This window comes from Amblyomma mixtum, chromosome 3 (assembly GCF_055824585.1).
Source record: "Amblyomma mixtum isolate Tamu chromosome 3, ASM5582458v1, whole genome shotgun sequence".
In the NCBI taxonomy this organism is placed as follows: domain Eukaryota; kingdom Metazoa; phylum Arthropoda; class Arachnida; order Ixodida; family Ixodidae; genus Amblyomma; species Amblyomma mixtum.
Genome location: NC_143014.1, coordinates 388788268 through 388804035, shown reverse-complemented (window position 1 = coordinate 388804035; position 15768 = coordinate 388788268). Strand labels below are relative to the sequence as shown.

At 50.3% G+C, this 15768-nt stretch overlaps 1 protein-coding gene across 1 annotated transcript in view; it reads left to right on the top strand.

The window, feature by feature from the left end:
- Window positions 1-237: 237 nt before the first annotated feature.
- Window positions 238-15768, top strand: part of LOC149357136 (uncharacterized) — a 45612-nt gene continuing 30081 nt past the window's right edge. Inside the window, exons 1-2 of the mRNA XM_089576517.1 lie at window positions 238-343; window positions 8923-9629. Coding sequence (XP_089432643.1) covers window positions 238-343; window positions 8923-9629 — 813 coding nt within the window. The remainder of the gene's footprint in view (window positions 344-8922; window positions 9630-15768) is intronic.

The window sequence follows — 15768 nt, the reverse complement described above, 5'->3', positions numbered from 1 at the left end:
ATGCTCAAAGGGTCGTTGGCTTCTGTGCGGCGATCCCGGCTGTGCCAGGCAAGAGATTTGACTGCTCGCACCAGTGAACTCTTCAGGAGGGAACGACGAATTAGCCGTGTCCATCCCCGCTTTGTCGGTCCCCTCAGGGGCAAGCGGGCGGTGTGTTGGCGCCGCCGTCGAAGCCGCTCGATGTCTCCTCCGCAGCTCCACGGGAAAGCGCAGTGCGGGAGAAGCTACGCATTCAGCATGACCGGCGAAGAGCTGCCTTTGTTCACGGCGACGCCGTCGCCAGAAGCCGACCGCAGGAAAGCGTTTCTTGTGTTTCCTCCGAACAACCGCGCCTTTGGTCAAGGTAGCTCGACGGCACCTGCCTGGCTCGCCTGCCATCGCTGGCTGTGCCCCCGATCACGACAGTATGTAGTCTGTCCGGATGAAGCCCCTGAAAACTTGAGGAGCTTTATGTCAGGACGGTGACCTTTCAGCTCGTGCTCACGAGGGAGGGTCGCCCCCAGCTTGAGCGCAGTCTGCTTTGTTATTCAGCTGAGAGGGTACTGAATAGCCGTTGCAGGGAGGAGGAGGGGCGCCTCCAAACCTTCTTCCATTGGGTAGTCGCCTCGCCTTCATCGATCTACCCCTACCTTGTGATGGTCTGTTAATGCAGGATAACTTTTGGCGTCATTCGGAGGCTGCTTTTCTGCCACAGCTTTGTGATGACGGCAGGGTTTTCGCGCAATGAGCTAAGTAAAGCGGCAACTCGATGAACACTTCCTCGGTGTACGTGCGGAGCGCCTGCGCGCCCAGCACCCCGCCTCGACGGACGTCGAAAAGGGGCATGCATCTCCATGCTCCTGGAGCTGGCACTCTCCCCCTCTCGAGCCGACTGAAAGAATGTGAAGCCGTGAGCAAAAGATGGTTGGGGAGGTGCAAGGATTCCAAGAAAACTTTGAGGAACCTCAACGAGCTCCCAGCCATGAAGAAAAGAGTCCGCGAGAGCCCCGAAGTCCTCTGATTTAGGCCCAAACTCTGAAAGCTTCCTTCCTTCGAAGTCTTCCTAACGTTACGTGAGGCCGCCTTTCTGCGAATGTTCGATGGAGGAAGCCAGCTTACTCTGAAAGCTCTCCTCGCCTCTCCTCAAGTAAGGAACGCATGCCGCGTGTCTGGGTTTGAGGGTTCCTTCACATCGGCCAATAGGACGCCGCGTAGGAAGTTGGTAACGTAAAAGCTTATAGCGCAAAACGACTAAGAAAAGACGGGGACAGAACACAGACACAAAGGAGCGCTACTCTCAACTAAATTTATTGCCAGATGAAACAGTCATTTGATACACTGCAAACATGGCGGCGCCCTTCGAAGCTGCGCCCCTCGATTCGGTCTGAATTCGTCGTCGTTACTGCGTTTTTCAGTGCTTTCGCTGGCCAAAAATGGAGCATCGGTCTTTCGCTTCGTCTCATCTTGCCTCTAAGGAAAGTATTAGTGATAAATTTGCCTTTTTTGTTTAGATTGGCGATTCAGCCGCTTTTAGGCTTAAGACGACCATCGGTTTGTTGACAGAAATGGTTTCCGTCCTAACAACCAGATGGCGCCACTAGGCTTAGCTAGCTGGAAAACTCGTCCACTAGATGCAAAGGGAATAGCCACATAAACGTCAATCGTCATGTCATTGCGTCGCTGTTTGCATAAGCTGAATTAAAAGTGGAAATTTGAGAAATGTATAGGTCCCGCAAAATACTTGCGTTTAGCCTCACCCTTTTTATACCCCTGTCACACGGCCGACTTAGAACTCCCTTGAACTTCTTGGCCTAACGGAGTGTGAGGGAGTTTCACCTGTAAGGAGTTATCTCCGTGTCACACGGCTTGTAACGAGCTTCTCAGACGATCCGCCAGGGTCACATTATGCTCTGTTTATTTAGTGCAAACACATAAAAGAATAGCGTTAAAAAGAACTGAAATGTTATCAATCCTTCATTTTTGTTCCCAAAGTGCAACGACGGGAAGCGGGAGCCAGTGCGAGCGCGGAGAGCGGCAGCGTCATGATGACGTAGAGCGCGTTGTTAAGGGCGCTCGGGGCCGAACCACGCCGGGCTGCCAGCTCTGATTCCGGCCGCTGGCGACTGAAAAACGCGCTAGTATTGTTTGTTCACGTTCATAGCAAGCCCAGGGATAGATGCATGTCAAAAATGCATCATTTGTGACGTTCGTTGGCCAATACCGAGTTGCTCGGAAAAGTGATGACGGCGATACAAACAAATTTCATCCCACAGCCGCTTTGGTGCTGCTGCTACTTGGTGCTGTTCGCCTGCCGTCTGTGAGCTCCGTTTCTGAAGGCGTCGTGGAAATCGAACATATCTTTTATTATGGGACGAGTTCGCAGTAAAGCGATGTGAATAGTAGGCTTTTTATTATAGCACAGGCGACTTCCAAAGCGTCGCCAGCTTAGGCTTCGATGCGAAACCAGCTACGCCTAGCGACGACTAGGGCAGCCTGGGACCACCGCGCAGTACGTCGGCCGACGTTGCCGTAGGCCACGTTGGCCGTAGGCGGTGTCGTTGCCGAAAGATCCTCTTTTGCACAGGCATATTGTCGTTCCTCGAATCTAGGAAGCATCCTCTCTGGTGTGATGGCTGCTTTGTATTTTCTTGTGCGAACGTGGAGTACGCCGAGCATGCCGGCCGGTCGACGAGCCTGGATCCCGTCTACCGGCGTCATAAAAACGAGCTAAAGTGTGTTCTTGACTTAAATAATAAACCCTGGGAAAAGAAATGTAAAAAATGTGTCATTTTTGAGGATCGCTGACCAATACTGAGCTGCTGGTAAAGGTAACGACTGCGATACGAGCAAACTTCTTGCCACAACCGCCTCGCAGCTGCCGCTGGCCCGACGTTCGGGTCCGGCTCGCCTGGCGCGTGACCATACTTGACCATAATTGACCATACTATTACTTTATTGTGAGATGATGATGTTGACAGTAAAGCCATGTGTAGAGTAGGCCTTTCATTATAGCTCAGGCGACTTCCAAAGCGTCGGCCGCTGCGGCTTCGATGCGAAAAAGGCTATAGGCCTAGCGACGACCGCGGCATCCAGGCAGCAGCAGAGCTCGTCGCCCGGAGCGCCCGCGAGCGGTGCCGTTGCCGAAAGCTCGCAACATAAGCAGGCATGCTTCGTCGCTGCTCGAGCAGACTTTCTGATAGCAAGGCGATCTTGTCTTTTCTTGCGAAATTTGTACACAGTCCCAAGCAGCGCTCAGTCACCGCTGCACGGCGGCGAAGTGTGACACCAGTTGTGGGCGGAGCTTGGGTAGAGCGGCTCAGCGATGCTCACCGCTCCGTGTGTCCCTGCTTGCTGTGGGGCGGCAGTTCGCAAGCGACGATCGGTGCGGCGCGTCAGCTAAGTTTTCGCACATGTGTCCCCTGCTTAACGCTTCGCTGGTGGAGTTACTACTGTGGGATGAGGGGGGGGGCGCAGTCGATATATTAGACTCCAACATGGCTTTGCTTAGTGACAGCGTGGAGACAAAATTTATGCTCTTTTCAATCTTCCCGAATAGTCCAGATTTGAAACTCGCTATTCCCGCGATCTTTTCGCCAGGGCGGCAGGCATGATGAAAACATAGTCAAAAACAGGAACACAAGCAGAGGAACATAGCAATGCGCGCGCCTGTGCAGTTATTTTTTTGTGTGTTCCCGTTTCTTTCGCTGCTGTCATCATATTCGATGTACACCAATTTGCCCGCATGATTACCATGTGGCATTTAATAACTTTCATAATATAACACGCAGGTGAACGATAGTCAACCTAAGCGTCAAGTTGCGCGTTTGTTAAACACGTGACGACCACGACTAATGTGGCCGAATGCAATCGCATGGCTGCAAAGAATCCATTCACTGCAGAGAAGATAACTCCTAAGCGCCGTTTCAATTTCAGCAACTACGAAAATAGTTAAACCACGGTCCTCATTTTTCGTAGCCTTTTGTTATTCCGGAATGCATATTTCAATTAAAACTGGTTTTTATCGAGAAGACACAACTGAAGTGCTCTCTTATCGTCGACAGGAAAGTCTCGGTGGCTTCTGGCATTCTAAACAGATGGCGGCATTCATCGACAAAGCCAGTATTTTATCAAGTACTTGTAGAGATAGGGCTCGGTATTTATGCAGCCGGCATTCCATTCCTCACAGGTGTTTCACCCATTGAGACAATATTTTTGACAAAGTTAAACTTAATTTGCGGTACAAAATGAAAGGATAGATGAAGTGTCGGCTGAAAGTGCCGCTCTATGCAGTATTTCTGGATGTGAGAGTGGCGACATTCCGTAATGTCTTAGATGCTTTGGACACCAATACGGCAGATGAAACTCTAACGCGTAACTCTGGAGCAACGCAGTAACTAAGCAAGAGCCATGTTGGAGTCGAATATATCGACTGCGCCCCCCCCCCCCCTCCCTTCGGGGGACCAGCTCATACCACCGTAGTAATCGCAAGCAGGAGCGCAGGGTGGTGACTATGAGCTAGAAACACTAACTACAGAGTACAGAGCTATGTGCACTTCTTCACCATTAGCAACAGCGCTGATATCTTCAGGTGATGCTCCGATGTCCTTCTGCTCATGGAGCCGCCGTAAGCAGTTGACCATGTTTTCTCTTACAGTTACAGTTTTGAGACATGAAAAAACACTGGGTGACCGTGAGTATGCTTAGATTTTAACGCTTTTCACTCTAAGCCTGTATCATCATCATTTATTATCCCTTAAAGGCCCCTAAGTGGGGTATTACATAAAGAGGGGGGGGGGGGGGGGGAGATCGATAATATAAGCATTAACGATCCCAGCAGAGCACGTGTCTGAAGCGAGTTTCGATTCTACGTAACACGCAATGGCTGTTTGCTCTCTCAGAACAAAGGCACTCGCGGCTGCTATCGGTACGCTTGTACAAAAACACAAGAAAGGCTTTGGTCAAGCTGCTTTCATCTCTCCCGGAGAGAGTTGAATCTTGAACCTCAGCGTTGTTTTTCGTTGTCCCAGGAGTGATCGCCGTTTTCCGAAGTTTTTTTCAACGCAAACATACAGCTCAACGGAATCGCTTTTTCAATGCAAACCAGCGGTTGCTCAAAAGTACTTTCTTATCGGCCTCCTTCAGCAATGCGAAAGTTTTTCTCGAGTCATTCTTTTCGGTACACAAGCCCCACAAGTTTGAGTGGAGGCGCACGACTCTGTACCTTCTGGAACTGTGAAGCGCTTTCCTACGCGGCTGTCGAACGTAGCCCAAGAAGTGAGAAAAACGCGGCGCTGTTCGGTGCAGTTCACTTGCGTGCTTTTTCTCCCGCTTTTTTTATTTCTAAAGAACTTCCTAATGGGTCCAGTTCAGTATAAGCACCGCACTCGAGTTCATAACTTCACACAGCTCACCTGAAGTTACTGCGGTTGATGTTTCTGAGTCTTTCACGTTGTTCGTTACAAAAATTAAATTGCTTCTTCGGTGAACATACTGCACTGAAATTTGTGAAGAAGATGATAGACGGCGTCTTATTTGAAAGCGTCACCGAGATTAATGGCTGTAAAGTAACGTTTTAACGTGTGAACTACTGTAGACGCAAAGCGCGGCAACTTGCAAATGCGAAACCTCTGAAAGTCGTTATTGGTGATTAGAAGACCATCGTCTCGCTATGCGTGATGCATACTAAGCAATCTTCGAGGAAGACTTTCTTGCGGATTTGCTGGCTTCTTTTCGTCACTGATACCAGCGCCCTGTCGGCTGGACTAAGTTCAACAATGCTCAGCATTATGTAAGCCTCGAAGGCATCCCCCGAGAGATCTGTCCTCCTCTACTCACCCTAGAAATTACCAGAGTTAGAGGGACACTTTAACGACCTGCCGATACCACTGAAATTCGTGAAGGACTCGCCCAAAGACATATTGTGTGAATTTGCGCCTTATGCGGCTAAAGGAGGAAGCTGATTTGTGCCGCGGAAAAATTCTCTCTCGTTCTCCGTACAGAAGCGTCTTGTATTTGCACCCTGGTTCTGGAACCAAAGCCGCGAAATGCAGAACGTAATCGTACTTTGCGTTCAACAGCGTTGAACAGGTTTATTTCTACAGATTCACACGAGGAGGTTCTCACGCAGTTTCGCCGCGGCCTCTGCCAGGTTACGAGTCACTACCGCTACCATCAATGCTCCCACAAGCCGATTCAGAAGATGCAATCAGCGAAAGATTGTCGAAGCTCCTGAAATTTTTTTGATTGAAGATGGACCGGACAATTCCTTTCCGAAAGGAAAGGAGTTCTTGATAGGAACGGATTTCATTGAAATCGCTCTGATGATGCCAGAAGCTGCATTCCTTCTGGACGCATACAGAACACTGAATAACAGTGTGCACCTCATCAGAGCCAGGAATGATGTAAAATTTCAAACAGAGGTAGAGTTTATAATACTTCCCTACAGCAGCTCCCACTTTCAATTTCCGCACATGTTTAAAGGGAGACTGAAGCACTTTTTCTGAAAATCGGGCTGGCAGCGGCATCCTATAGTTTTTCATGCTGTATACTGGAATATCGCATCCAAATTAGGCAAAAACAAGCGAGAATTGCCTTTTTTAGCCGAAATATGCGGCCTGTGCCGCGGAGCACGCCGCGCGGCGCGCCGCCGCCCGTGATTGGTCAAGAGAGGTCGTGACGTCACTTTGAGGACTGGAAAAGCTGCCGATGCGGATCCGGCGCTGCGTTGAGGGCAGATCGCAGCTTTCCGTGTCGTTGTAAAAGCGAATACGGCGACTAGTTTTTTTTACTGACCACCGAAGAAAAGGATACTACAGTTTGCTCATTCCACGTATCGCCTGAAACCAAAAAAGACACAAGCAAAAAATTCTATGCCTAGCACAAGCATACGCCAGCGTCAAAGACGCGATGCAGACCATGCGTAAAAGGTGCCAGCACAACCTCGGCTCGGATTCTCGGAAAGGAAGGGGTGCGAACAATACTCAAGTCAATTACCACCACCGGACGCCTCCTGGCTCGCCCGGAAGAGCGTCATCCTAAAGAAAAGGCCCAAAGCACTGTGTACAAAAAATCCTGTTCTCAGTACCCGGCGTTGCAGGTTGGGACAGGAAAGTATTTCAAGGAAACGATGAAGGAGCACAAAGTTGGTGTCAAAATTAGAGTAGCGCAGTGGCCAAGCACTGCGAGGCATGTGACTACGAGGTAGTGACGCAATCATGGTGCGCTGGAAACCAAGCCAAATATGCGTACAAATACGCTTCACTCCTGGCGCGTTCAGCAGATGCCAGAAAATATTAATCGAAGCCTCGGAAACGTTCGCCCTTCCTAGATTTGCAGTTTAGGTTCAGTGAAGTAGTTGCCAACTGTATGTGTGTTTAAAAGCCCAGCTGGCTGCAACTCGCCCACTGCCACTACTTGATGAAGAAACCGAGTAAGGTTGCGGTGTTTTTTTGCAAAAACTCGGTTGGCATTCATTTCTCTCATAAATTTGCATCCGAAATCAACGTCGAACGCTTTCATTTTAATTGCTTAGCTAGGATTAAACGAGATGCCGCATATGAAGAGCTTCGATGCTTGCTTGCTTTGCTTTATTGTGCTTTGCTCTGCTTGCTTGCTTGCTTGCTTGGATACGTCGAACCGAGTATAAAATCACTAACCGAGCCTTGCTGAGCACGTCTCAGGTGGTCTGGCCGCACCTAAGCTGAGGAGAGCGACACATGCTTAAGCCTCTATAAGGTTTCTTCAGGGGCTAAGTGAGCATGTTTCTACTTTTAAAAGAGGCGCTTCTTCGGAATGGTGACACGCCTCTTATGCGCGAGGAAATCGATGGAACTGTGTCATGGTTCAGCCGCGCCTTTTCGACAAAAATCTCCAGAGATCACACTAGGACAAGCTCTGCCTGTAGCCGCTCTTACGAAAGTGTTTCGAGCAGAGTAAGCTTGCTTTAGTCGGCTTGAATTCTTCGTCACAGCAGCGAGCGGTTCCGCTGCGAGCTTGTGATCTTGCGGAAAACAGTGGAAGACGACACAGTCGCGGCCGTAGTTGTTCGTGGACACGAACGCAGAGTAGTACCTGTTGAATCTGATTCTCAAGGTCGGCTGACACGCTTTGTACGTCACAACGCACGCAGTACGAGAAACAACGCGCGCTGAAAGCGCGCTCGGGTGCTCCGAAGCATCCCCGGCTCCTCAATATGACGTCACGCTGGCCGACATGGACGAGGTTTCCCTCTCCGCTGTTCCCCTCTCCTGCGCTCGCACGGGGCGCGGAAAATTTAAACATCGCGTTTTTAATTGGTGATTGCGCCACTATTTTAGCCAAAATCGAAAAAATAATTTCACAGACGTGATCAGCAATGACACTACTTCAAAACCCTAGAAGGTTAGCTGATTCGAAAACCGCCTCAGTATCCCTTTAAAGACACCCAATTTTCTCCAGCAGTGCTCTGCTTCTTTACTCAACGTGGTACTGTCATGCAAATAACCTTTATTGACTCATGGATTTCGTTCACCTGGTTGATAGTCGCTTCAGTGGCTCTCGGCGCCTTCCTCTGCCTGGGCCTGTGGATGACCGTTAAGCTTTTGCCGAGGAAACACTCCTGCTCCCTGTCTGACGTTTGCCTATTCCTAGTTGGTGGCCTGCTAAATCAGAGCCCACCATGTAGGCTGGCAGAATGCAATCTAATTCTTGTTGCATGGTCCTTCGGCATGTTTTTCTTAGGTAACTATTGTCAGTGGACAACGAAGAAGACAGTGCTGGGCTCGTGCGCGGAGCGCGAAGAGGACGAAGTGTGATCTGTGCGCTGTTGGCCGTTCGATTCAGCTGCTGTCAGCATCCCTCAGTGACTACTACTTGTGTGTCTACATTTACGTAACATCTCTTGGTGGAGGTGCGGGTTCGAGCCGCCATGCCGCTGACCCGACGAGCCGACGAGCCGATCCGTAGAGATAGCTACCGTCGCGCCTGCCACGCCAACTGTCGTCCTAGCCCACCCTCGAGACCCGGGAACATTCTGCGGTACCGATGGCGTGGACGTCGAAGACTGGCTGTCGCTGTACGAGCGTGTGAGCACACACAACAGGTGGGACCCCACGATGAAGTTTGCCAACGTCATTTTCTACTTGACGGGCACTGCAAGGGTCTGGTTCGAGACACACGAGGAAGAACTGACCAGTTGGGACCTGTGCAAGCAGAAGCTTACCGAATTGTTCGGTAAGCCATTCGGACGTCAGCTGGCTGCGAAGAAAGGGCTTGCATGCCGCGCACAATCGTCAACAGAGTCATATGTATCTTATATTCAGGACATTTTAGCCCTCTGCATGAAAGTTGATTCCGCCATGTCAGAGAGTGACAAAGTCGGACACGTTCTCAAGGGAATTGCAGACGACGCCTTCAACTTGCTGGTATACAAGGACTGTGGAACGGTTGACGCCATCTTAAAAGAATGCCGCCGGTTTGAACAAGCGAAAAGCCGCCGTATTTCCCCCCAGTTCACGCGGTTGCCGAACACGGCGGCAACGTCGTCCTGCGTAGATTCATCCCAACCGTGCTCCCTGCCAACATCCGACAGCGTGACACGACTTGTACGCCGAGAACTAGAGGCAGTGTCTCCCACAATTTCCCAGTTATCGGTACCGGACAGTGCCCCTGCAGTATCTCTTATACAGGCTGTTGTCCGAAAAGAATTCGCCAATCTCGGGATCCGACCTGTATGCTCCATTAGTTGCCCAGATGTTCGTAATGTGTCTCCCGTGCTCGGTGCCCGACATCCGTACCACACTCGCCGCAGCCGCAACCCGGATGAGTGGAGAACACCTGACGACAGGCAAATCTGTTTTAACTGCTCCCGAGTTGGTCACATCTCCCGACACTGCCGAAGCCATCCGTCATCGACCTACCGCCGCTATCCTGATTCTTTCTATCCCCGCCGCTCGTCGTCACCCCATGACCCACAGCTGGCAAGCTCCGACGCTCAGGCCCTCCAACTAACCGCTCGTCGTCGCCTTACCGTCGTCGATCTCCGTCGCCCCAAACTAGCCGCCCATCATCTCCTGGCCCTACTTTCTCTTATTTGCCAATGGACCCTATCAGTATTGACTGGGTCGGTGTGCAAAAGTTGGTTGAAAACTTGAAAATGTCTTCTTCGCCCGGTGACGATGCAATCAGCTCTAAAATGCTGAAACTCTCTGAACCCTACTCTTCTATTATGCTTTCAATGCTTTTTCCCAGTCACTCTGTTCCTCAGTACTTCCAGGCGATTGGAGGGTTGGCAAGGTTGTTCCAGTACCAAAATCAGGTAACACTCATTCTCCCGATAACTATCGTCCTATATCACTCACAAGTATACCATGTAAAATTTTGGAGCATATCATATACTCTCATCTGATTGATTTCCTTGAGTCTAATTCCTTCTTTTCAGCAGAACAACACGGTTTCATGAAGACATTTTCATGTGAAACACAGCTTGTATGTTTTACTAATGACCTTTTTGCTTACACTGACTTGAACATTGATGTAGACTGTGTGTTTTTGGACTTCGCGAAAGCTTTTGATACTGTTTCCCACGATCTCCTAATTCTTAAGCTTAGCATGCTTAACATTGACCCTAACGTACTGAACTGGATTAAAAGCTTCTTATCGAATCGAACTCGATATGTCTCTGCTAACGGCTGTTCCTCCTCTCACACCTCTGTGACATCCGGTGTACCACAAGGGTCGGTACTGGGACCTCTTCTCTTCCTAATTTACATTAACGATATTCCTGAATGCATTTCTCATTCTTCTATCAGGCTTTTCGCAGACGACTGCGTCATCTATCACAAAATATCTAACCAAACTGATTCTATTTATTTTCAGGATGATCTCACAAGCGCATCTAACTGGTGTGATAAGTGGTGCATGCGACTAAACGTTAATAAATGTAAAACGATGCACGTGTCACGTCGCACTAACATCACTGATAACAAGCGTACTTATGTTCTTCACGACATTCCACTTGAATCAGTTAACTCCTACAAATACCTAGGTGTTCATATCTCACGTAACTTATCATGGCATAGACACGTCGAACATGTCGCAAATAACGCCAACAGGACTCTTGGATACTTGCGCCGAAATTTCTCTACCGCACCTCTGCCGATAAAACTAACCCTTTATAAAACATTAGTACGACCAAAGTTAGAATATGCATCTGCAGTTTGGGATCCTAATATAATCACACTGATAAAGACTCTAGAATCCATTCAAAATCGTGCAGCACGTTTCATCTTAACTATTCCCGTTACGCCAGCATTACTTCTATGAAAAACACACTTGCCTTACCAGACCTTTCTTCACGCCGGAAGTGTTTTCGACTATGTCTTTTCCACAGACTGTATCACCATAACCCCCTGTTAAAGGATCATCTTTTTTCGAGCCCTTCATACATTTCATCCCGTTCCGATCATATATTTAAAGTCGGTGTTCCATTTTCGTGAACCAAATTGTGTCATGATTCTTTTATTCCTAAAACCAGCGTTGACTGGAACAACCTTCCTCCCTCCATCGCTGCCATTACCGATGTTGAGAACTTCAAGAAAACTGTGTTTTCTGCCATCATATAACTTGTTTTGTATAACTATGCACTGTATTATTTTTTTGTTGTACCACTCCTTTCTGTAATGCCTTCGGGCCCTGAAAGTATGTGAAATAAATAAATAAATAAATAAATAAGTATGCTCGATCCCGTTCGGAAAACTGATGGCTGCAGCGTCTGGAGGTGATGCTGCTCCGACGACCGACCTTGAAAATCCTCCTTTGACTCTACATGCCCGACGGAATATACTTAGCGTCGACGTGGACGGGATCCCTGTTACCGCTCTCATCGACACGGGAGCGCACGTCTCCGTTATGAATGTCTGTCTGCGCCGTCGCCTAAGGAAAGTGCTCACTCTTGCCCACTCCGCTGTTGTTCGTGTCGCCGATGGGGGTACTTCCGCTGTCGTTGGAATGTGCACAGCCCGTGTGTCAATCGCCGGCCGCCATACTTCGGTTCTCTTCACTGTCCTCGAACACTGCCCTCATGACCTCATCCTTGGCCTTGACTTTCTTTGCGAACATTCTGCCCTCATTGATTGCGCCACAAGTGTCGTTCAACTCGCCCTACCTTTTAACGAGGAGCCACCCCCTATGTACCGTGGATTTTGTCCGCCTGAACCCCGAAGCCGTCACATACGTATCATTCTCTTCCGTCCCACCAGTTCCCGATGGCCAATACATTGTTACTCCAGCCCTTGATGTGCCTCTCACACGGAGTGTTGCCCTCGCACATACAGTGGTCACTATGTTTGCCAATCGAGCGTCCCTTCCGATCCTCAACTTTTCATCGCACGTTCAGCCGCTTCCCCAAGGCATGTCGCTCGCCACGCTGTGCCCTGCTTCCGACTGCGTTGTATCAGCTGTCACCGGCTGTGTACCTCCCTCGCCGAAATGCCCCGAGTCCGACGTCCCACCATCTGACCAATACGCAAAAATGATTGCCCCTGACCTCTTACCAGCGCAAACTCACGACCTCAGGTGTCTTCTTTCCTCATTTCACGACATCTTTGACTTCGACAATTGCCCTTTGGCTCGGACCTCTGTGGTTACGCATCGGATTAACACCGGTGACGCCGCTCCTATCCACAGACGTCCGTATAGGGTCTCCAGTACTGAACGGAACATCATTCAGCAGGAGGTGGACAAAATGCTTACCAAAGACATTATAGAGCCCTCGTCGAGTCCTTGGGCCTCACCAGTTGTCCTAGTTAAAAAGAAAGACGGGAGCTGGCGCTTTTGCGTTGATTACCGGCACCTTAACCGCATCACGAAAAAGGACGTGTATCCCCTCCCCAGAATTGACGACGCTTTGGATTGCCTTCACGGAGCCAAATTTTTCTCTTCCATCGACCTTCGATCCGGCTATTGGCAAATTGCTGTGGATGACCAAGACCGTGAAAAGACTGCATTCGTCACACCAGACGGCTTATATCAGTTCAAAGTTATGCCGTTCGGTCTCTGCAATGCGCCAGCTACCTTCGAGAGAATGATGGACTCCTTGCTTCGAGGATTTAAATGGGTTACATGCCTGTGTTACCTAGACGACGTCGTGGTTTTTTCGCCCTCATTTTCCACGCACCTCGAACGACTGACGAGCATTCTTTCTGTCTTCCGTAAAGCCGGGCTGCAGCTCAACTCGTCGAAATGCCAATTCGCTCGTCGCCAACTGACCATCCTTGGACATCAGGTCGATGCCTCGGGTGTCCGCCCGGACCCTGCTAAAGTTCAAGCTGTCAAAGACTTCCCTCTTCCGCAGTCGTCCAGGGACGTGCGCAGCTTTGTAAGCCTGTGCTCTTATTTCCGACGTTTCATCAAAAATTTTGCTGGCATCGCTCGTCCCCTCACCGACCTCCTTAAGAAAGACAGCCCTTTTACCTGGGGCCCTGCCCAAGGAGAGGCCTTTTCCTCCTTAATCCAATTGCTCACTTCCCCTCCTATATTGGCCCATTTCGACCCTTCGGCGCCAACTGAAGTTCGCACAGACGCCAGCGGATATGGTATCGGCGCTGTGCTCGCCCAACGTCACCAAGGTCAAGACCGTGTCATTGCATACGCCAGCCGTCTTCTTTCCACCGCCGAGCGCAATTACTCCATAACGGAGCGCGAGTGTCTCGCCCTTGTTTGGGCGGTCGCTAAATTCCGACCCTACCTGTTTGGCCGCCTTTTCTCAGTTGTGACGGACCACCACGCTCTTTGCTGGCTTTCTTCGCTGAAGGACCCGACAGGCCGGCTTGGTCGTTGGGCATTCAAACAACGATCACTGCGATACAAAGCGTCCCAAGAATTTCAAAAGGAATCGAAACTGTAGCAGAATTGAATCTTCTGATCGACAACGGTTTAATACTGCCTTGCGCAACGAACCATTGGTTAGGAGTGAAGGACGTGATCCATTTAGAGGGAGAAATGTCACCCGATATAGAAGCGATCATGAAAATATTCCAAAACTGTTACCCAGACTGCATTCAGGGAGCTCGAGCGATTGACCATTGTTTCCGCTTGGGCAGCGAAGGCGCTCACGCTGTTCTGTCCGTGTGTAGCGATGACATGGTCGCAGAAGCGTCGTGGTGGAATCTTGTACCTGGAGAGCATTTCTTAAATCGGGGTGTCGCTGTCGCCCTTTACGACACCAACCCGCGTAGGTAAGCGTATGGTTTACACCTTGCTCAGAGTTGTATGTGCAAACATGTCGAATCGGACATGCAATCCCGCTCGTTTTATGCGGTGTCCATTAGTCTGAGTCCCCGAAGGAAAGCAGTTAACTGCAAACGTATCTTGGTGCAACTTTATAACATTTTTTTACCCACCTTTATCGGACTTCACGAGTGGTGCGAATCACTGCTACATTTAGAAAGTCGCACTTACATTTTGGAAATAAATCGACCAAAAACATTATCAACAGCTTTGACCACGTCCGGCAACTTTGCTTCTTTTGTAATGGGCTTTTCGGGTACAACGCACAAAGCACAGCTCGACACAAAGCACAAAGCGCGGAACGGCGTTCACCGACAGGCACTGGTTCCAACGGCACCAACAGGAAGCGCGCGCTCGCCGAGAGCAATCCCGCTGCCACGCGAGCACTTCTTCATCACAATGGCCCCCGGCGAAGGAGGAGCCATCCTGGCGACTCACGGCGTGGTACACATCACGGGTTCGTGGTAGGGCTTGAGGCGGCTGATGTGAACGGTTTCACGGCCACGGCGGCGGTGGTCAGAGGAGGGTGTCAAAGGTTCCACAACGTAGTTCACGGGGGAACTCTGACAGACAACACGGTAGGGGCCGTGATATTTTGTGAGGAACTTGGACGACAGGCCAGGAGGACCAGAAGGGACCCAGAGCCAAACAAGGGAGCCGGCGGGTAGGTGGGCAAAGGGTTGACCAGAATCACGCCGTTCTTTCTGACGATGTTGGTCGTCAGACGTGAGGGATCGGGCTAGTTGGCGGCATTCTTCGGCGTACTTGGCGATTTCAGAAGCAGGCGAGCAGTCATATGCGTCAGGATGGTAGGGGAGAATGGTGTCAATCAAGCAGGTAGGTTCGCGTCCATAAAGGAGGAAGAATGGCGAAAACCCTGTAGTAGACTGGACGGCGGTATTGTAGGCGTACGTCACAAATGGGAGTACGAGGTCCCAGTTAGAGTGGTCGGGAGTGACATACATAGTGAGCATGTCACCGAGCGTCCGATTAAACCTTTCGGTCAGCCCGTTCGTCTGAGGATGGTACGCCGTGCTTGTTCTGTGAACTACGCGACATTCTTGTAGAAGCGCCTGAACAACGTCGGATAAAAACACGCGGCCGCGATCGCTGAGAAGCTCGCGGGGAGCACCGTGGCGAAGAACGAGGCTGCGAAGAATGAAGAAAGCGACTTCTCTGGCTGTAGCCGTCGAAAGAGCGGACGTCTCGGCATAGCGCGTAAGATGGTCGACAGCGACGACAATCCAGCGGTGACCAGCAGTAGAAGGCGGCAGAGGCCCATAAAGGTCGATGCCCACACGATCAAACGGACGGGCAGGACAAGGTAAAGGCTGCAATGGCCCGGAAAGGCGCTGCGGTGGTGACTTGCGGCGTTGGCAGTCAAGGCATGAGCGAATATACTTTCGTAGAAAGGTATACATGCCGCGCCAGTAGTACCGGTGCCGAAGGCGCGTGTATGTTTTTAAGAGACCAGCATGGGCGTTCTGGGGTTCGGCATGAAAAGATGCGCAGACTTCAGCACCT